Source organism: Daucus carota, chromosome 9 (assembly GCF_001625215.2).
Source record: "Daucus carota subsp. sativus chromosome 9, DH1 v3.0, whole genome shotgun sequence".
Lineage (NCBI taxonomy): Eukaryota > Viridiplantae > Streptophyta > Magnoliopsida > Apiales > Apiaceae > Daucus > Daucus carota.
In genome coordinates, this window is record NC_030389.2 from 27293230 (window position 1) to 27315100 (window position 21871).

Sequence of the window (21871 nt, forward strand, 5' to 3'; positions counted from 1 at the left end):
TTTTAAAATTAATACTCCCTCCCTCCGTCCCTCCCATTTCTTTACACTTTCCTTTTTGGGATGTCTCATCCAATTCTTTACATTTCAAAACTTACCCAAAATAGTCAATGGGTCCCACCACTTCTTCACTTTTCTTTCCTTTTCACACTACTTTTACTCCACTATTTTCTTTTTATACATTAAAAATCAATGAGTACCACCATTTCACCTACTTTTCTTTCTCTTTTCCACTACTTTATACATATTTCTTAATCTCCGTGCCCAACCCAAACGATAAGAAATGGGAGGGACGGAGGGAGTATAACATATATATTGAATAATTAAATATCATTATATTATTTTTCCGATTAGTGATTAATCACTACATAATGGTTACACCGATTAATTCCAATTTCCAGAAATCTCATTAGATCTAATGGCACTGATGAACTGTTCTGGTCAATCATTGTAGATCCTTGTTTGTGCAACTAACCACTTGTTTGTGGAAAATCCTTGTAGAAGAGCTTGGACGAAACAACAAATTTTGCGCCTGAATCATGGAAAAAAGCGATCAAATCTGCTAAATCCACTCTTCCTAGTCTCATCATCTATACCAAAACTTTGAACATAAAATATTCATAATGCAAAACATATCAACTGCGAACTCTCTTTCGCAAATTGGATAGCATGGATAACCTAAGATCATATCATTAAGTCGAAATTCAAACACAATAATTTTAATTTTGCTCTATAAATCGTCTAAACTGATACCTACAGTGCCTTGATTCAATTACTCTATCATTTCTTAAATTCGTACAAAGAAATCATCATCCACGAAATCCAACAGATTAACAGATATTTCAGCAATTGAGTGACATATGTTATATTACAACACCTGTTGTATTTCTAGATCGGTACACACTGACAACTACTTTTTATCTAGGTAGAAGATTTTTGTACAGCCTAGAAAATCCGATTCAGATATTAGTAGGACATCGAATCAATCGAACACATTACTAGCTAGTAGAGTAGATGCATAGATTACACAACGATATGCTGTGTCTTGATACGGATCATCTCTTCTACTGCCACAGAAGTGTAACAAACAACGAAACAAGAGCCAAAGTAGCACTGCAGACAGGGAAGGTGGCTGCAGACTGCATTGATACCGGTGTTGGCGCCGGAGCAAAATCCATATCTTGAGCTGCTGTGAGGGAAAGATAAGCCACCGCAACAAAGAAGAAGAGCAAAGTCCTGGTCATCTCCATCCCTCGGTAATAATTATGTAGATTATTTGCAGAGACTAAAAAAGAGAGCAGATAACACAAGAGTTGTGTTTGGCTATGAGATTTAAGGATGGGTAGAATTGATGATATTTATGGAGGCAAAGTTTGTAGAAGCATTGCACTGGAATTGCAGATTGTGACGTTTTGTTAATGGGGCCTGTTCACGGGCATTATGGACGTTGGTTTGAGAAGTGACCACCGGCCACTTTGTTTTTGAATAAAAGAGATGGTGGCCGTTGAGAGCTGTCCCCGATCATAATTACTCTTAAATATTGGTTGGTATACATTCTTGTCGTCAATTCTGATGATCAATCGTATTCATGAAATCGAATTCCAGATATTTCGAATCCAAAAGCAATTCTAACAGTACAGATTAGTCAATTTTATTGATATTGTAATTGGGCTCCCCGGTTAAAATGAAGATTCACAGGACAAGTAAAGCAGTTGCGGAAGAACCTATTACATGAAAGTCTTCATGTATGCCACTAGTTAAAATATCTTAATATTTATCAAGTGCCTAATGCATGAATTTTTTATCCAGTGACTTAGTTTCTTTTGAATGGAAATTTTATTAACAATGGAGACTTAAACTATAAGTCTATAACTATATATTGTGGGTGCAAGTGAATTTATTAAAATCAGTCCAAGGATTATGAAATTTTTTGTTAAATAATGCAAGAATGAGAATTAAGTAAGAATGCGAAACTTTCACAAGGTTGAGCATATATTCAACTGAAATAAAGCACATTCGCTACAAATAAGATGGTAGCACTCATCGTAGACAACTAGCTAGAACATGGTCTAAAGATATGGAAAAGGAGAAGATGGTGGCGGTGGTGGTGATAAATACGCGTAAGCTGGTGGAGGAGAAAAGACAGGAGGTGGCGGAGATGAACGACATAGTGCATGATGGTGATGGTGGCGATGGTGGTGGCGATGGTGGTGGCGGTGATGGCGGTGGTGAGAGTGATGGTGGGGTGGTGACAAAGGTGATGGAGGTAATGGTGAAGGAGGTGGTGGGGATATGTAGGCGTAAGGGGATGGAGACGGTTGTGTAGGAGGTGCTTTAGTAGGGGAAATTGATGGAGAATTTGGAGGAGGGTCACTAGTTGGAGTAGAAGGTGATGGTGGTGGTGTAAGGCATGCATTGTTTGATGGCGATGGAGAAATTGAAGGTGGGGAATTAGAGGTGTAAGGAGATGGAGGAGGTGTCATGGGAGAGATTGATGGAAAAGGTTGTGGCGAAGGAGTAGGTGATGGAGAAACTGAAGGTGGAGATTTATGAACATGAGGTGAGGAAGGTGGAGGTGGTGATACATATGAATAAGGAGTCTTAGTCTTTGGTGGTAGTGTTCCATAAGGCGGAGGACTGCTTATTGGTGGCGTTGGTTTAAGAGGTGACCCCAGAGGGGGTAAATATAGAGGGGGAGGTGATTGTCGAGGAGGAACAGAAGGTGATGATGATGGTGGTACTGAAAAAGGTGATGGTAAAGGGGATAAATATAGAGGAGGTGAAGGTGGAGCTGGTGGTGATAGTGAAGGAGGCGACAATTGAGGAGTAGGGGGTGATAGTAATGGTGGTATTGAAAGAGGTGATGGCAAAGGGTATAAATATAAAGGAGGTGAAGGTGATGTTGGTGGTGATATGGGTGGAGGTGACCGTTGAGGAGGAGATGACGGCAAAGGGGGTAAATATATAGGAGGTGAAGGTGGTGGTGATAGTAGGGGAGATGACGATTTAGGAGGAGCGGGAGGTGATAGTAATGGTGGTACTGAAAAAGGTGATGGTAAAGGGGGTGAATATAGAGGAGGCGAAGGTGGTGAGGGAGGCGATATTTTAGGAGGAGTGAAAGGTGATAATAATGGGGGTACTGGAATAGGTGGCGGCAAAATGGGTATATATAGAGGAGGTGAAGGTGGTGAGGGAGGCGACAGTTTAGGAGGAGGTGATAGTAATGGTGGTATTGGAGGAGGTCGCAGCAAAGGGGGTAAATATAGAGGAGGTGAAGGTGGTGGTGATAGCGGGGAAATTGACCGTTGAGGAGCGGGAGGTGATAATAATGGTGGTACTAAAAAGGGTGATGGCAAAGGGGTTAAATATAAAGGAGGTGAAGGTGGTGACAGTAAGGGAGGCGACAGTTTAGGAGGAGTGGGAGGTAATAGTAATGGTGGTATTGGAGGAGGTCGCAACAAAGGGGGTAAATATGGAGGAGGTGAAGGTGGTGGTGATAGCGGGGAAAATGACCGTCGAGGAGCGGGAGGTGATAATAATGGTGGTACTGAAAAGGGTGATGGCAAAGGGGTTAAATATAAAGGAGGTGAAGGTGGTAACAGTAAGGGAGGCGACAGTTTAGGAGGAGTGGGAGGTAATAGTAATGGTGGTACTTGAGGAGGTCGCGGCAAAGGGGGTAAATATAGAGGAGGTGAAGGTGGTGGTGATAGCAGGGGAGATGACGGTTGAGGAGGAGCGGGAGGTGATAGTATTGGTGGTTGAGGGGGTGAGAATGATGGTAAATTTGGTGGTGAAACATAGCTAAAAGGTGGCGGAGTAGAAGGCAAGGGTGCAGATAGAGATGGTGGTGGCGGTGGAGATACATAACTATAAGGTTTTGTCTCTGCAGCTGCATAAGTAGCTAACACACATCCTGCAACTGCATAACATACCCAAGTTGCCCAAAATGTGCCCATCTTTTATCTCAAACGTAGCTGTATATTAGTTTCTTGCGTAAGAGAATCCACCAATCTGTATATATATAGTTATATACAGTAGTGCACTAATGCATGGTCTATACACTTATGATTGTACACTAATCATGCATCTAACATAAAATTACAACACAATTCCATTGTAAGATCTCGTGTTTAGTGTTTACTAGATTTTCTTATCATAGATTTGAAGTAGGTTGATAATGTTAGAATTTTGAGGAGAAGAAAAGACTCTGGCCAGCTTGTACAACTGCTCTTAGCAGTCCAAACAGGAAATCAGATCAATAATGATATTGCATTTTCCAGGTTTTTATTACCTCTGTTGGGTTTGATCCTCAAGTACGGCCAGCACCAATCAACAAAATATCATTTTTGGTACAAGAAACATTTCTTTTCTTGCACGTGAATTAGACAACTGATTTGGAAATGAAAGTTTTACACTGGTTTGAATTTAAATGTAGATATTTAGCGGTTACCCCAAAAACACTGGGTAATCAACCGGAAATACTCTTAAAAATCATTCTTCTTTCAAATTGCAGTCGAAAGTATGGTTTTTCAGTATAGAGGTTGTGGAACTTCTAAAAAACTCTAACAAATCAAACAGAGTAATGATATAACTCGAATAAGTTATGCATAGCTAGTACAATACCTTGTTTTCCTTCTCCATCTAAATAATAATTATTAAATCAAGCAGAAATACTGAAAGAAGTCGTTTAAGCCTATTTTATGTGTGTGTCGGGGATGCTGGGGCTGCTTACATGTATATGAGAAGTAGGAGTAGGATACAGAAGTAATACAAAGATAAATTATAAGCATTCCCTCAGGTAATCTTCCACAATTGCACTGAACTTGTTCAGAAGCAGCATAAGAATCACCAAGTCAATATTCTCTCTTAATTTCACATCATATCATGAAATTAATTTTCTCCCTTTATGCATAACTTGAAATGTTTCTGAATTTTATGAAGGCAATAATCACGAGTGTCCGAATCATGCATTTGAAGGATCCTTTAGACAATTTTTTTACCAACAGAATATATTTTTAAGTTCTTGAGCACACATGAAGCAGATGACTCCAGTAGGATGGCTCACTTGGGAAGAAGTGAAACTCTTAAAGTTTCCGGCTGATTTACTATAGGAGGGGTAGAATATTCTGACCTGGTAGAATGAATGAGGATCTGCACCGAGAGCATGACAACTGCTATAAATATTGCTAATAGTGCCAATCCTCCCCAAGAAAATGTACACCACTGTATGAGTTTGACAACACCAAATGTGATAAGACAGTACCAGAACATCACAACCTGCTCTTCAACATGGAGCTCAAATGATCGGTGACATAGAGGAAAACAAATACACAAGCTCATAGAAATTATAATGAAAAGAAACTTACTAGCAAAGATTTCATGGGTCGACCAATTTGCTGACGATCCTTGCCATTGAATGTCTCCCTTCTAAGGTGTAGCTCCAATGAAGTATCCTGACAATGTGAAGGAAGTTAACACGCAACTATTATGCTTTAGTACCTGAACCTTTTACTGTAAGAATCATAAACTCATTCACACATTAAGTCCAAAATTCCTATTCTCATTCACATATGCAATGCTTAAATGAAACTTAAACACAGTGTCTACACTCTCGAAGATTAAAATTTCAAACATCAATCATTATTCCTGAAACTTCAATCCCTAGATAAATTCAAACTCTTGAAGTCCCACCACAAAATCCCTCTCACAATGAGTATTTGGTGACCGTTGGGCTTCAAAATGTTCAATTTTGTAGAAAATTTAGGGTTTTAAGAACAACTGCTTAAATTGGAGGATCCAATAAGCAACTGATAGATTCCAGTTATGCAGTGAGCACAATAAGATGCTACCTGTTTTCTTAGGATGCATGGCCATTCTATGGCAATTATAACAGATCAAATAGATTACAGTAAAGAGGCACTACCCTAGTGACCATTCCATTCGTAGATCTACTTCAAGGTACATCATTGACTTGAGACTTGAGAGTTGACCATGGAATCTGTTTTAAAGAAATTTATGTTAAGTCATTTATACCTTTTCCACAAATATGTCTTTGCACCATTGTGAAATGCCACCATCTGTTGCTGGTAATTCATCCATCGGATGTCGCTTGATGTGCACATGTACCTAGGAGCATATTGAACACATTAGATTTGATAATCTAATAAAAATTAACAAAGAAAGGTAAAAAGAGAGATGTTGGCAGTCAAAAAGGCACGCGAACCATTACACATAAAAATTGAAGCAGAAAAAAAAAACAATAGTTTCTAGTTAGAAGCATAGTTTTACATAAAATCTTCTGCAGAAAACAATACAAGCTTAATACTGATGGCGATACATAAATTTATTATTGTGGGGAACCTGAAAAAAAAGGTTTGATATTTATTTTTAACAGAAAATTAATGATTCCTACAAAACTTTATAATTGATAGATCGTATAGTTTGGACAACAAAACCTCAAGATTTAATTTAATATACATATGTAAATTTTATAAAATAATATATGATATTTAAAATTATTATTCATTCCATTAACTTGGACATACCCCCTCCCGGGGCAGCCAATATAGACTATTATTATCAACTAACATATATTTTAGATTTAGTTGAGCAATTTATAAATGCTATGCAACACTAACAAATTGGAATAAAGAAATTTGATATTGTTTGAATGTTGATGAAGCTTGCATAGAGTTGTCATAGTAAAGCAGCAGCTGTTTGTGATTTACCTCTTTCTTTCTTTCTTTCCTTTTTTTTAGTTTTCTTAAACAAGCATGGTTTGCTTTTCAATTGGTATCAGATTTTGTAAAGTTACTTAAACACAATCCGGCTTCTGCATTCTATTACAAGTTTATTTATGCATGCATTGACCAGGAAATTGATAGGGAAAAGAACATATATGATAAAGGTTTATTTGATGCTAGTACAATAAAACCAAGATTGTATTGTGTTTGTGATATTATAATAGTAATAGTAATAATAGTAATAATAATAATAATAATAATAATAATAATAATAATAATAATAATAATAATTATTATTATTATTATTATTATTATTATTGTCTTTAACAAACAGTACGTGAGTACAACTATTTCATCTGTGCGTGGGATTGGGGCGGACGAGGGACCTCCGTGAGTACAATTATTTCATCTGTGCGTGGGATTGGGGCGGACGAAGGACCTCAAAAATGTTAATAGCTTAGGTACCGCGGGGCGGGGGGAGCCTAAAAACCTTAAGAACTGTCATGTATCGGTTAGATATCAGTTACTATAAGTTGCAAAACTGTTAGATATCAGTAAAACTTGTATCAGTTCATTTTCTGGACAAACTTTTTTGAGTACTTTGGAAATGATTCCTGCAGGCTCCGCCACTGGATACCATACATATAGTGTAAAAGAACTTGTTAGCATTATCGAAGTCAGCAGGCTTAAATGTTATCACTGGCTTACCGCAAAAGATTGTCCACTAATAATTCTTGACATTGTTGGCCGTGGTTCTTTTTTGGGAACAGCTATAGTGATATTGTAAATTGCTGGGACAAATGAACGCAGGTTCTTTACTGCAGAGACAAAACCCTGAAATCAACACCACGATCAAAGTAAATATAGAAATGCTTTAAATGATGACAAAAACATGACACTAGTATCAAAAGACAAAGCTACTAACAACACAAAATATGAGAATCCAAACCAATTGGAATGTACAAACCAAGTTTATTGTAAGTAGAGTAAAGGAACACGTGAATTTTGCATTGTATAGTTAGTCAAGAACTATTGATTAGTAGTGCATGTTTCAGCACCTTTGGCTAAGAAAAAAAAAAAAGGACAACTAGTTATACATTTTTAAGAGGCAACCTTCAAGGAGAACTATTACTACCTAGTGAAATATATCTATTTAGAGCTAATACTTCCAGATATTGTTGTACAAATAGAAATATTCCTCTAAATTTAAAAACAAACATATCGAAACAGGTCTGAAAAATGCCTGTCTCTTTTAGCTTTCTCTCTATAAATGCAAAAACAGGCATGTTTGCAGATAAGGTATAATTAATTAACTAAAAAACTTTTGTTGGAGAAATCAGAACATTCCTAATTATAGGCAACTTAATAATTTGTCAAGAATTTAAGAATTGTATCTCAGCACCCTTGGCTAAGACAATAACAAGTATAGGGAAGTGAGTTCAGATTATTGCAGCTTTTAACTAGGTACACTTTGTTTAAAAGCTAACCTTCAAGGAGACATTTAATTACCAAGAAATGTAAATCTATTAAGTGCTAATAAAGCAGATATAGCAGCATAAATAGAAATCCTCTCTAATTTTGAGACCAACAAATCAGAACAAATTAAGTAAGTGTGTGTCTGTACAGTCTCTTTCTCTCCACTAATTCGTACACAGGCATGTCGTAAGACGATAAGCCATAAGAAACTAAGTAAACAACCTTTGTTCGAGGAATCAGAACATTCCTTGGTATAGGCAACCCTGCTGCAGAAGCATACTCTTGTGATGCTTCAAGTTTGGCCTGTGTAAAGCGTGTACCCTCAGGAAGAAGAGCCATCCAAAAAGGCCTTGGATAATGACGTAGCTGCTGAAGTCCTGACTGCATTATGATAACCCCAAAAGAAAAGGATGTTTATTAGACAGTAAATTTCATTCTAGATTTATGTATAACAGGGTTGAAGCTAATGACCTTCAATGTGTTCTCATCGCTGGCCCAATTTCTTTCCAAGAAAATATATTCAGAAAAGTACATTGACCAGCCAATGACCTGCATCACAGATACTTCATTATTCCCCTATTCAATATATATCAGATGCCATCCTAACAAGTGGTGAGTTTTAAGTTTTAATTGAATGTACACGTGTTGAAGTAAGATAGTGCTCTATACCAAAACTTACAGTCAATACAGTTGTGCAATGTGTTGTGTTTGTGTATCATAACAATCTACAAGAGAGAAGAAATCTTTAACACCAAATAAATGTAGTGGTGGATGTAATTCAATTTGGTCTTCTTCTTAAAATTAGGCTTTCCAGTACAGTGACATTTCAGGTTTAGGTTTTTGATACATTTATCAAATTTCAATTGAACAAAAGCAACAACTAAGTAAAATTCAAACAAAAAACTTAACGAAATATCAGTCCTAAACAGCATATAATTGCATGACAATATCAAAGAGTGTAAGAATATTATAGTATTAAAACTGAGAGATATATGATATCAACTACATTAACATATGGTTGTGGCTTCCTGAGATATTTTTCCTTTTTCTTTTTACCAAATTTGATCAGTAAAGGTTGGTCATCTCAACCGGATTAATAATTAGATAAGAGAAACTTACAGGGAGGTATCTTGATGATTTTTTGGATACAGCCAAAGCGCTACCTAGGCAACCAGATCGCTGTCAGCAAAACCAGTATTAGTTTGTGAATAAAGTATGTGCGAAAAAGACAAATTTTTAATAAAAAAAACACTGTTACTAGAATAAAGATGCTGTGCATTCTATTCAGTTAGTCGAATATGAATTATAATCTAACTCGAGGGGTAGCAAGAGTCAGGATCAGGAGATAGACATCCAGCACAAATGTGGAAGCTCTTTTGTTATATATCAGAATAATGTCAAAGCCTTTAAATTGAACCCAATCTATACGACAATAATTTATTGCAATTTTCAAGTCCTACTTGAAGACTAAATAATCTACAAAGATATGCACCTGAGCTAGAATCCATCCAACCAGCCAGTCAATGTCGCTCCTATGATTACAAATAACGAGAGCATGTTCTTTACCTAAAAATACTTTGTTATAAGTTCATATGACAAATGATGTAACCTTGTATCCAAAAAAAAAAAAATAGTTTTGAGTAGAAAGATAATCAGGCATGCTCACCCAGTAATTGAAAAGATTCAGAGTCCATAAACAGCTCAACCTGCAAGTGATTTAGTCAGAAAGAGGAACATTTGTTCAATAAATGCCAATTTACTAGGATGCCAAGTAATCACCATACTTTCCTAACTTCCGTATTGCCAATGAAATGCTTTGTAAAGATCACAAATTACCAGAAAAAGATGTAAGAGGACCAGACACATTAAACCATCGTGTATCCTCTATTCTGGTAATACTGGGAGAAATCACCCCCTTTTTTGCTAAATCAAATTAACCCATTTTTATTCTCATTTATTTGAAGTTACCACAAATTTGCTTATATTTCCATCAAATTTATTATTTCTGGAAATACATGTATTAGTATATAATATAAAAAAGTAATAGCATAAGAGCCTTCATATAAATAGAAGTCTCTTTTCTAGAGTCGGCTTATCAGTTATTAGCCTGAGCAATAAACGGTTGCTATTTGCATTAGTTAGATTTCACTACCTGCAATCAGACACAACTTAGGTTGTATCAAGTGAAGCAGCTGGTTTGCGTATGTAGTTTAAGTCCCAGGGCTCCCTATTTATTTAGCTTTCATTCTGTTCTTTTTTGAGCGCGGCAATAATGAAATGAGTCATATATTGCATCAATCTAGTGAGTCATTGAAAGTCTTGAAAAAATTTATAAATTGAGTGCTGAAATTCAGACTGTTTAAAAATCGAATAAAAATCTTTAAATTCAGATAAGAATTCAGAAAGACCACATGCATTGTGAAGCAAAATTTATGAATTTACTGCTCAAGTTTGCAGTATGATGCCAATTACAATTTGATACAGTGAAGCTAATACCTTCACATTTGCCCACCAATCTGCAAGCCATATGACTTCAAGCCACAGCATCTCTGTGACGTATATGTTGATTATTCTGTACACTCTCTTTGAAAATGGCCGAACTAGAAGGAAGAAAATCGCCTGAAAGAAAAAGTAAGCAAAAGATATATATATGACGGCACAAAAGTCCATATTTCAGTATCCAAAAAAAGTTTGGACTTGATGATATAAAGAAATAGAGTCTAAGATATAAACTGCCAGCATATCAACTGGAAAAATCAAAATGTAGTAATAGTGGACGACTTGATAAGTCCCTCATATAGAATAATTACTCAAATTAACCATTAAAAATACAAGCAAGAGCGGTAAATTCAACTGGAAAGACAACATTCCCAACGCCATTCACGTTTTCATCTCTCCCAGCCACTCGTGCATATGTATCAATCATTGGTTTGATTCTACAGTTGAGTTATCGAAACAATGCAACTAAATTCTACAATTTGTCACTATATTAATAATTAAGACAGAGGCTAGGTGATCAATTGATTGTAATAACTCACCAATACATCATTAAAATTAAAACCACATTGAATTTGGAATAAATTCATTCTCTAGAACAAACAAAAATTCAAGACTCATTTATAAGTTGTCACTTGTTGGCATTATTATATATATTGATAATTTATCAAAAAAAAACCTTTGCATGTCCTGTTTACAGAAAATTTAAATTATATTGCTTTGCAATCATAAGTATATTGAACAAAATGTAAGATATGAATTGCTGCATGTAAGATGTAAGAATAAAAAAGAAAGATGAAAACCTGAAGTGAGTTGACAATGAGGCCAGAAACAAGGAGGAGAAGTCCGAGAGGAAGAATCACGAAAACGGGGGCCATTATCTTTACACACAGAATGATTGTTGAAAATGGGATCTACAAAGGAAAACTTTAAACAGTGGAACAGGATTTTTAATAAAATGGGATTCACGACTTCTTAATTTAATCATCATCATTGTAAATTTAGTTGTGATTTTAATGGGAACTTTGGAAACCTAACATCACATGAGATGTATTTGAAGTCCAAATCATATAATATTATATTTCTCGTAAAGTCATAATACTATATTGTGTAGCATTTTAATTTTATAATCTAATGTTATATAAAATATTGTTTTAGCATAATATACGAGATTATATTTTTAGAATGCAGAATATTTTAATTTCAATTTAATATCCAAAAATTTTCTCAACTATATAAAAAATATCGCTTAAACCTTGTGTTTTTTTAGCATAATACCCCCTCTCTCGACAAGTTTTTTACATTATCTTTTTACACATTTCAATACTTTTATAAAATATAATTTCATGATATCCTTCTAAAAGGTATTTTTCTGAATAAAAGTTTAACGCTTAAATTTTTATTCAAAAAATAAAAATATTAAAAACGTTTTGAAATTATATTTTGCAAGAGTGTCCCAGGTCGAAACTTACGGCAAAAGGGGTGTATAGACCTAATTTATAACATAATTTTTTTACGATGCTCGGGAGCATGAGTGTGTAGCAGCCTAAGTGAATTAGTTGAGATGGACGCAAGCTGGCCCGACACCGGTTTAAGGAAAATAAAAAAAATTGTACATTTAAATTTAAAAAATTGATATGTATGAGCCTCTGTTCTAAAAGTTAGCTCGCCGAACTGATTAAATCTCCGATTAATCACTGATTAATCCAATTAATCCCCGATCAATTCAATTAATCACCGATTAATCCCTGTTCTGTGACTTCACCGATTAAGTCCGATTCCCGCTTTTTACAACACTAGGTCACCCTTTTATTTAATGGTCCTTGCTTGCCTGCCCTAAGAATAAAAACAGACAGAGCGAGAGGGGGGAAAGAAATTTGGGGGAGTTTGCAGAGAAAAACAGCGCAGTAGAATCAATAGATTAACAATGGAGAATCAACAACAGCAACAGCAATGGATGATGAGCGCACAGGCCAGCATAACCGCCACTCCCACAGTCACCTACTCTTCCCTCCCGTATCACCAGCCCACCACTCACGAAGAAGTCCGCACTCTCTGGATCGGCGATTTGCCCTACTGGGCCGACGAGTCTTATCTCAACTCCTGGTTCTCTCCCGCCGCCCAATTGCTCTCTATCAAAGTAATTCGCAACAAACTCACGGGTCAACCCGAAGGTTATGGCTTCGTCGAGTTTCCGTCTCACGCTATCGCGGAGCGGATTCTGCAGACGTACAATGCGGCTCAAATCCCCGGGACTGAATTGACTTTTAGGTTGAATTGGGCGTCTTTTGGGATTGGGGATAAGAGGCCTGAAGCGGGGCCTGAGCATTCGATTTTTGTGGGGGATTTGGCGCCTGAGGTTACGGATTTGTTGTTGCAGGAGACGTTTGCGGCGCAGTATCCGTCGGTTAGGGGTGCTAAGGTTGTTACTGATCCGGCGACTGGCCGGTCTAAGGGATATGGGTTTGTTAAATTTGCGGATGAGAATGAGAGGAATCGGTCCATGACGGAAATGAATGGGGTTTATTGTTCTACGAGGCCTATGCGGATTAGTGCAGCTACGCCTAAGAAGACTCCGGGATTTCAACAGCCGTATGCAGGAGCAGTTAAAGGTCTACTTTCTTCTTTCAATTCTTAGTTGCCTAGTTTCTTGTATTAATAAGCATTGCACCATGTCTTCTAAAGCTGCCCACAGCTCACTCCATCTGCACCACCCACGTCAGTCGTCACACTGTGATCTAGTTAAGTTAGATCAAAACTTACATGATTCGGAAACCCCAATTCCTTACTGCATAAACACAGTTCTGTATGATAATCAAAATTATGATATTACATCTTGTTTGCTTTGATGTAACCTAACTATGTACTGTAGCTACATTCTAACTATAAAAAGTTTTAAGTTCACCAAAATTAACAATATGACCTTTTGTTTTATAATGCCCAACCAAGCTATCACTTTGATTTCCTCAAAACTTTTCATCGTAGTTTAGTTCCATGGTAGTGCAAGATAGCTCTGTCCACAAAGTTTTGCGAAATAAATGAGGCCTTTAACTAGGGTATCAGACGCTCAATAACGAGAGTAATACTTTATAGCCAATTGTAGATCAATATTAGTGATCTTTTTTTAAGTACTATTTGTATTATAGGAACTACGACAATGTATTAGGTAACATATACCGTTGACTTTGCTGATTTTTCCTATGCTGTGCAAGGTTTCCTGTAAAGTAATAGAACATATTTGAATACCTGAATAATATCTACCTAGCAGGAAAATATAAGAAAATTGGTCTCAGCAATCAGTTGTTTTGCCTAGGCTGTTTATCACAAGTTTTTCACTTTGTTCTGTCTAAAATCAGTGCTAAACAATGACGTTATCTTTCAGCAGCCGTGTATCCAGCTACAGTTTACCCTGCGGCGGTGCAGCAGGCAGTCCCAGCAGATAATGATATTAACAACACCACGGTAAGTTGATAACTCGACACTTGATTCTATAGCTTTACTATTTTCCTCACTATCATTTCAATGCAGATTTTTATTGGCAACTTGGACCCAAATGTCACGGAAGATGAATTGAAGCAAATATTTCGGCAGCTTGGCGAAATTAGCTATGTCAGAATACCTGCAACCAAAGGATGTGGGTTTGTGCAGTTTGTGTCTAGGTGTGTTTGGCATGTGAAAAAGATAAATTCTATACTTTGCAGCTAAACATTAAATGTAATCCATCCCCAGTTGAATTAGATTGCCTCCCTTTATCTGCTCCAGTTTCTTTCATATGAATCTTTGTGGTTTCTTTCCTTCTTCTAATTATTTTTATGCTTCGCCGCTTGGGTGTACAACCACTATTTCTGTGATATATGGACTGGCATACAGTACATGTTCTTTTCTTTTAAATCCTGTTATTGTGGGATGGACCATTGATTTCCTCTGATAAATCACTGCAGGCAAGCAATTCCTACCAAACGAAACATGTTAAGTAATATGTTATACACTGGTTGAGTGGACAGTAGAAGTTTTTTTTTACTAATTCGACAGAAGATAGATTATATACCATGAGAGTACGTATAGAGACTATATAACCTACAGCTGACACACACACACTATGCTTTTTATCTCGTACTAGCTTACGACATGTGTGATGCACGGATCTTTAATTAATAAACTTTTTGTTTAATATTTATTCAAAAAAAAGTTATGTTTTTTAATAGCTATGTAAAACACACAAATAAATAAATAAATAAATAAATATATATATATATATATATATATATATATATATATATATATATATATATATATATATATATATATATATATATGGTCGCGTTCTAGTAGAAATCAATATTAGCCTAGAAAGTTCAGATCAGTCGCATTTTTGTAAATATAACATATAAAGCTGGGCCTGTAAAACTATATAATATAATATATATATATATAGACACACACACACACACACACACATATAGTTTCTATCTCAATTAAACACACAGTCTTCACTATATATCCTCATCTGTATCATCACCTTGTCATCGCCAGTTTTACCTCCAGCCACCACAAAAACCTCCACTTGTCTTACTAATGGATCAATTCTTTTGATCTTTCAGTGAATTTCAAGCAATTAAAAAGTTTAAACATTTATACTCAATAGATGTGAACCATAAACATATATCTACTTATAACAAATAAGCTAATTATATATGACATGCTGGTGATGATTAATGGAGACTCTTGGTCGGCTGACCAAATAACTTTTGCATTAATTTTTTTTTCTTTTAATCAGAGAAATCTTTGTTTATCACTATCACATGTTTCTACATTCTGTTTGTCCTTTTTGGCGAAGGATGAAGGAGATTACTGCGACAAAGGAAGTCCAGAAATGTTGATTGAGAGAGAAGTAAAAAAGAAAAAGAAAATGATTTTAAGGGAGCAAAGACTTTGTGGCTGTCTTTGCTTCCAGATTAGAAAGAGAGGATGGTGCTAGAGGAAAAAATTATAAAGAAAAATAAAAAAGATTCCCCGAGAATTTGTGACAGTGATTCTTTGATTGTTTTAAGAGAGGCAGTAGTGATGATTAATGGAGATTCTTGGTTGGGCTGGAGGAGGTGAAAAGGGGGATAAGAGGATGAAGTTGTTAAAAGTAGGGGACAGGAACGCCCAATGCATATACACATATTATACATCATATCTACTAGCCTTTTTATATTCGTATCCTTAAATTTTTATTTTTATTTTAAACTCAACTTCTGCTTAATCTTTTTAGATATTTAGAAGCACATTATATATAATTCGAACCTTAACCATGGGTAGAATTTTGCTTAAGATTTTTCTTGCGCTTACAGTATATAAACCAATACCTAGTAGTATTCATACGATTATCTTGGTAGTATGTGGTTTTGGTGTTCAAATAGAACACTTTTCTTTGATTTTTGATTTGTTTAGTTCTCCCCCTCAGTGTTATTATGTCGTTATCTATGATGTTTGCAGTTATTTATTACCATCAGCTTTTTGTATGAAATTCTTATGTCGTAACAGTTTTTGACTCATCATGTTGCTTGATGGGTTTTGGACAGAGCATCTGCTGAAGAAGCAATACAAAGGATGCAGGGTACTGTGATTGGCCAACAAGTAGTCCGAATTTCTTGGGGCAGGAGCCCTTCATCTAAACAGGTGAATCTTTGATTACCGTTATTTTTCTGGTGCTGTTAAGACATGAAATTGAAATACTGAAACCATACAAAGACTTAGGTTTGATTATGATGCCTTCTGTTGTGTTATCAAGGCAGTTACTTTAGCTGCCTTGCATAATTTGTTAGAGCACACTCAAGGATCATCATTATTTTAATAACTACTGTAGCTCGTATAATAATTTTGTTCAAGGCTACGTGTGTAATATCCGGGGACATGTTATAATGCACTTGTTTTTGTGTAATATTCTTGAAGTATATTGTGTTTTTGTGATCATATATGTGCATGAAACGTTTTGATCCTGGTAATTAATATAAAAGAAAACTATACCTTTTACACTTGCATGATCTTATCTGTATGTCTATATATTTGTATACAGGCATATATTGCATGACAATAGTCCCCTAATGTTAGTCCTTCCAAAGTTATGCGAGAGAACCGGTAATTAAACATAAAACTTGGCCTGGGGGATTGTCATACTGATAAAGGCTAGTGACTACAAGGGTGTTTGTTTGTAAGTCGGGGAATGAAAGTGATTCTCGACTGTAAGGGGAAAATGTGTGTGTGTGTGTGTGTGTCTGTGTGTGTCTACTAAGTTATAAAGAAGAAAGTGGCTTGAAGTTTAAAACAACAGATTAAAGTCAAAAGTTGGTAGGAGGTAGTTTTTGAACAAATTGTTTATTTTTGTAATATTTTTGATAAAGTTTGATATCATCATTCACATGTCGAACTTGTAATTTTTGTTTAGTTTTACATTTTTTACAACTCAGAAGTTACACATAATGATAAAATTTCCCAACAGATACGAACTTAAAAACTTTAAGTTTTCACTTAAAGTAACATTAAGTGAAGTAATTTTTTAATTTTGCCATAACAGGCTCGTACCATTGGTTCGACTTCATGGTGCTCACAATACTGATATTATTATATGATCTGTTACCATTAACCTTCAACCCCCTATATGTTATTTCCTAAAGTAAATTCTATACCATAAGATGCTGGGTATGAAGCAAAGGCAGAAGTAGCATTTTGTGAAGCTCATATACTCAATTCGACATGTCAAAAATCAAAGCTCTGACTTGATATGTTACTACGTGATAGGATCAACCTGGAGCATGGGGTGTGCAGGGGGATCCAAATCAATGGGGGGCTTATTATGGTTATGGTCAAGGTTATGAATCCTATGCTTATGGAACAACTCAGGATCAGTCAACTTATGCATATGGTACATATCCGGGTTATTCGCAGTACCCTCAGCAGGTAAGACATTTCTCATGTTCATTGAATGCCCTCAAATTTGGACAAAATGAATGTTCTCGTAGTTGACCTCCAAGTAGTATTAGGAGTAGTTTCTGCTTTGGACAACACATTGCATGATAGTCGAGTGTAATATATTACATGAAGGGGCAAGTACATGTGCATTGTGTAACCCTTCAAGGCTCAAGCATATAGATTGTACTGGTCTCATGCATTTTGTCATGAAAATAATCAGCAGGATGAGCCACATGCAAACTGTTTCGACATTGTTTCCTAGTTTTTAAAATATCGGTATGCAGGGAATGAGCGTTGTTCAGTTTTGTATTTTGGAGTTTAATACTTTTTTCTGTACTATCTTGATATCCAATCTTATCATTTGCACGCATCAAGTTGTGCCACGAGTAGCATGTGTCATATTTTCTTACAGATTCTGTGGCCGGATAGTGAACAATATTGTTATTATTTAGAAAGAGACGGGCATCTTGAAAATGTTGATGCACCAAAATTCTGACTTCTTGCATGTCACTCATAGTATTAATGCAAACTTTAAAGTGGGGGTGCACCATGTTATTGGCTTCTTAGTTGTTCTCTTGTTATATGAAGCAATATAAACAGGATGCGTACGTTTGGTTGAGGTTTAGTGAACACACATATATAATTCTCCTGTTGAGTTTCGCTCTTTCTGTTATATAGAATTCTGAAGTCTATGGGAATAGGTTCCTCTCCAGTGGTATATTACTGTAACTGTAGAATCTCAGCTGTGATTACAAATATACTTGTATAGCTCAAAGGAGAACCAGTATTAAGTTCACATTATGAACTTTGTAGTCTGTAATATTGTACAACTGCAGTGTTTATGTGAGATGATATATAGGGCGTCCCTACGAGAAATTTTTATCGTAAAGCTGATAATATCTGCATAATATGTTTGCAGGCAGAAGTGAATCAAGATATTGCTGTTGTTGTCCCGCCCGTTGAACAAAGAGAGGAACTAGATGACCCTTTGGCCACTCCTGATGTTGACAAGTACTATTATTCTTAAAATATGTGTCCCTGAATGTCTTTTAATTTTGTCCAATTCATCTTTTATTGGAGTGCTTTCATATTTAAAATTAATGCTCAATCACTACATACGGCGTCTTGTTTGTTAAAAAAATGACAATCAGGAAAGCTGTTACATCCCGCTTTACTAATAATTATCAAAAAGTAAAATATATCTTATAACTGAAAATGGTGTATCCTTCTTTCTTTCAGGTTAAATGCGGCTTACCTTGCTGTTCATGGAAGAGCGATTTTAGGTCACCCCTTATGGCAGAGAACATCTACTTTTTCAAAACAAGCTCAGACATCAAACTGAACTCGTAATCAATTGAGAAAAAAGAAACTGGTACCGTGGATCTGCAGTTTTTTGAACTGAAGGAGGGACAACTGACATCACGTGCGAATTTAGCTTCTCTTGTGTTAGATATATCATTTTTAGATTAATTTAGAGTCTGGCCTATTCACATTGAGCTTTTCTTAGAACTTGTGAATCCAAAATTCAGATTTATGTGCTCAGGTTTGTATCTTCTTTCTTGGACAAGTGAATTTCACCGGTCACAAAGAAAAATTACAAAGTACTAGGGTACCCCTAGGATGGCAACACAAAAGTGAAGCAAGATTTAAATTCACTAATCAGAAAACAAGATCAAAACTAGAGTTGGTAGTCACGTTTTGACCTTCTGACTTCTGGGTTTAAAATTGCCATCTCCACTCTTGCACTGTTGCACAGTGATTGAACAGTAGTATACTAATTACTCCCTCTGGCTCTGTCCCTTTTTATATGACCCTTATTTCTTTTTGGGACGTTCCAAAAAGAATGAATATATCATACTTACTATTTTTGAACACTACTTTACACTATTACACCCATTACTTTCTTCCACTATCTCCCTTAGAGCATCTCCAAGGGGCTCTCTAAATAAGCTCTTAACTTCAAATTTAAAGAGCAAAGCAAAAATTAGAGCTCCAATGGGCTCTTAGAAGCTCTTTAAAAATTTAAGAGCTTATCATCTCTCCTCTCTTTTAAAGAGCATGTAAGAGCTCTTAACTTTTTTTTCATGAATATAATATTGATTTCTCTCCAACTTTACCTCCAACATTTCTCTCTTTTTACTATTCTCTCTCATTTATATGAATAAAATATGAATAAGGAGCAAGTATAAAGAGGAGCATTGGAGTTGAAATCTTTTTCAATGTCTTAACTCACTAGGAGCCAAATATTATATTATATTTTAAAGAGTGATTTAAGAGCACCATTGGAGATGCTCTTATATAATAATATAAATACTATTACACTCACTATTTTCCTCCACTATCTCAAATCTATTATTAAATATTGATATGTCTCACCACTTTACACACTTTTCAACTAAATTTACTACCTTTTTCTTTATCTTCGTGAAAGTCAAACCAGCTCATTCATTTTGGGACGGAGAGAGTAGTAAACATGAACACCGAACAGAGTAGGGTGACGGCCATGTGAGTCACTATTTTTAGTGAAATAGCCCTGAAAGTAACGAATTAAAATAATGGCCTTGACTGGCACTTCAAAACGCCACTTCAACGAACGTTTTGAGCAAAACATCACTGCGTGTCGCGTTTAGCGGACTGAAAAGACAAAATGCAACTTCGTCTCAGGTTTCCATTGTGACCTTCAAATGGGCTGGGCTGTGAGACGTGACTTAATATCACGTTTTTACTTCTAAAACGTGAGTTGAAATCAAGTTCTAATTTTGTTGCAGACTCAAAACGTGGGTTCGTCCCGTTTTGAGTGAATTTTTTTTTTTTAAAAAATTAGTTTAATTTCAATTATAAATAAATCATTCTAAAACCTAAATATGAACCTTAAAATATTAAAAATTATTAATCAATAATTTTAAGATTAAATTTTAAATTTGGTTCCTCGGCCAATTTAATATACAGTACGAATTAATTATTCTAAAACCCAAACCTAAACCCTAAATGTTAACTATTGTAAATTTATTTATTCTGCCGGTTTCTCGGCTTGAGGGGCTTCGGCCCTTCAGCCTCGCATTAATTAGGGTTTAGGCTCGAGGGAGTAGGGCCTACCGGCCCTACACCCTCAATCCTAAACCTTAACGTTCAGCCAATTAATTTACAGTATGAATTAATCATTCTGCAACCCAAACCTAAACACTAAATGTTAACGATTGTAAATTTATTTATTCCGCCGGTTTCTCGGTTTCAGGACCTTCAGCCCTTCAGCCTCGCATTAATTAGGGTTTAGGCTCGAGGGAGTACCCTCAATCCTAAACCCTAACCGTCGGTCAATTTAATTTCAAGTATAAATAAATAACTCTAAAAATCAAAATATAAACCCTAAAATGTAACTAATGTTAAGTTTTTTATATTAAACAATATTGTTAACGTAACTTGTGGTTATGTTTTGATTCTAGTGTCAATGGAAAACGTCACTGCGTGTGACGTTTTGATGAAAGAATAATAATGTGATTTTGAGTTGCGTTATAGAGTGCCAGTGGAGCCATTTTTCTGGGTAGTGACATTCAAGGCATTAGAGCAAGTCCAACAGTGCCCTAGTTGGAGCCCTAAATATAATATAAAAAATTATATCCTAGTAGTTTAGGACATATTCTACTAATTTCAACTCCAACAATGTGTCTTATTTTCACTATATGTTTAATATTTTAGTATTAAAAGTTCACTTTCATCATTAAAACATAATATAAAATAGAGAGAGAAAGACAGTGTTGGTAAGAATTTATTATAAAATATGGAATAGGGCAAGGAGATAGAGTGCCTCAAAAATAAGGTTTAAATGAGTTACCCCAGTGATATAGGGCATCATTAGGACATTGTTGGATTAAGTTTTTTCATCAAATACCCTATATTATGACTTAGGACACTAAATAGGGCAGCTGTATGTAGTCAAATTGTGCCCGTGAGGGCCTTTTCTCATACTGACAAATGGATGCTAATCATACATTCCCTTCTGTATATATGTAAAGGAGGTTCTGGGGAGGCAGTGAAATATCAATAAACGTTAAAGTAATAAACTTTTTCGGTCCAATGGATATTATATATTTCTCTAGATAAAATAATTTTTTCATGATTCCTGTGCTACTATTATAAAGAGTTTAATCATATACTGTATCGCAAAACAAAAGTTCTTATTTCTAAATAGCTTTTGTTGTTAAATA

General features: G+C 35.6%; 3 protein-coding genes across 6 annotated transcripts; 1 reads left to right on the forward strand and 2 right to left on the reverse strand.

Moving 5' to 3' along the window:
* Positions 1 to 689: 689 nt before the first annotated feature.
* Positions 690 to 4266, reverse strand: LOC108202477 (proline-rich extensin-like protein EPR1). Its single transcript, XM_017370879.2, has one exon. It carries the CDS (start codon positions 3951 to 3953, stop codon positions 2067 to 2069), a length of 1887 nt encoding a protein of 628 aa, XP_017226368.1. The 5' UTR covers positions 3954 to 4266; the 3' UTR covers positions 690 to 2066.
* A 299-nt stretch (positions 4267 to 4565) lies between these two features.
* LOC108202478 (1-acyl-sn-glycerol-3-phosphate acyltransferase 2) lies at positions 4566 to 11712 on the reverse strand. Of its 3 annotated transcripts, none has more exons than XM_064085029.1 (11): positions 11516 to 11710; positions 10713 to 10835; positions 9883 to 9922; positions 9709 to 9782; positions 9336 to 9395; positions 8688 to 8765; positions 8439 to 8597; positions 7449 to 7574; positions 6031 to 6123; positions 5364 to 5450; positions 4566 to 5220 (listed from the first exon to the last, which is right to left on the reverse strand). In XM_064085029.1, exons 1-11 carry the CDS (start codon positions 11588 to 11590, stop codon positions 5059 to 5061), a joined length of 1077 nt encoding a protein of 358 aa, XP_063941099.1. In that variant the 5' UTR covers positions 11591 to 11710; the 3' UTR covers positions 4566 to 5058. The 3 variants fall into 3 exon arrangements, with proteins under 3 accessions (XP_063941099.1, XP_017226369.1, XP_063941101.1); XM_017370880.2 differs by having other exon boundaries at positions 4566 to 5274; positions 11516 to 11704; XM_064085031.1 differs by having other exon boundaries at positions 5134 to 5279; positions 11516 to 11712.
* Positions 11713 to 12550: 838 nt separating this feature from the next.
* Positions 12551 to 19233, forward strand: LOC108202824 (polyadenylate-binding protein RBP47B'). 2 transcript variants are annotated; one of them, XM_017371375.2, is made up of 7 exons: positions 12551 to 13324; positions 14095 to 14174; positions 14241 to 14371; positions 16280 to 16376; positions 17496 to 17654; positions 18586 to 18677; positions 18906 to 19233. In XM_017371375.2, exons 1-7 carry the CDS (start codon positions 12640 to 12642, stop codon positions 19006 to 19008), a joined length of 1347 nt encoding a protein of 448 aa, XP_017226864.1. In that variant the 5' UTR covers positions 12551 to 12639; the 3' UTR covers positions 19009 to 19233. The 2 variants fall into 2 exon arrangements, with proteins under 2 accessions (XP_017226864.1, XP_017226865.1); XM_017371376.2 differs by having other exon boundaries at positions 14098 to 14174.
* The last annotated feature ends 2638 nt before the right edge of the window (positions 19234 to 21871 follow it).

Excerpts from the sequence above, each read along its gene's own strand:
- LOC108202824 (XM_017371375.2), top strand. The coding sequence starts at position 12,640 with ATGGAGAATCAACAACAGCAACAGCAATGGATGATGAGCGCACAGGCC. Across the intron at positions 16,377-17,495 it reads GGAGCCCTTCATCTAAACAG|GATCAACCTGGAGCATGGGG; the intron begins GTGAATCTTTGA and ends ACTACGTGATAG. Across the intron at positions 17,655-18,585 it reads ATTCGCAGTACCCTCAGCAG|GCAGAAGTGAATCAAGATAT; the intron begins GTAAGACATTTC and ends ATATGTTTGCAG.
- LOC108202477 (XM_017370879.2), bottom strand. The coding sequence starts at position 3,953 with ATGGGCACATTTTGGGCAACTTGGGTATGTTATGCAGTTGCAGGATGT.
- LOC108202478 (XM_017370880.2), bottom strand. The coding sequence starts at position 11,590 with ATGGCCCCCGTTTTCGTGATTCTTCCTCTCGGACTTCTCCTCCTTGTT. Across the intron at positions 9,783-9,882 it reads TGAATCTTTTCAATTACTGG|GTAAAGAACATGCTCTCGTT; the intron begins GTGAGCATGCCT and ends AAGTATTTTTAG. Across the intron at positions 5,451-6,030 it reads AAGACATATTTGTGGAAAAG|GATACTTCATTGGAGCTACA; the intron begins GTATAAATGACT and ends TCACATTGTCAG.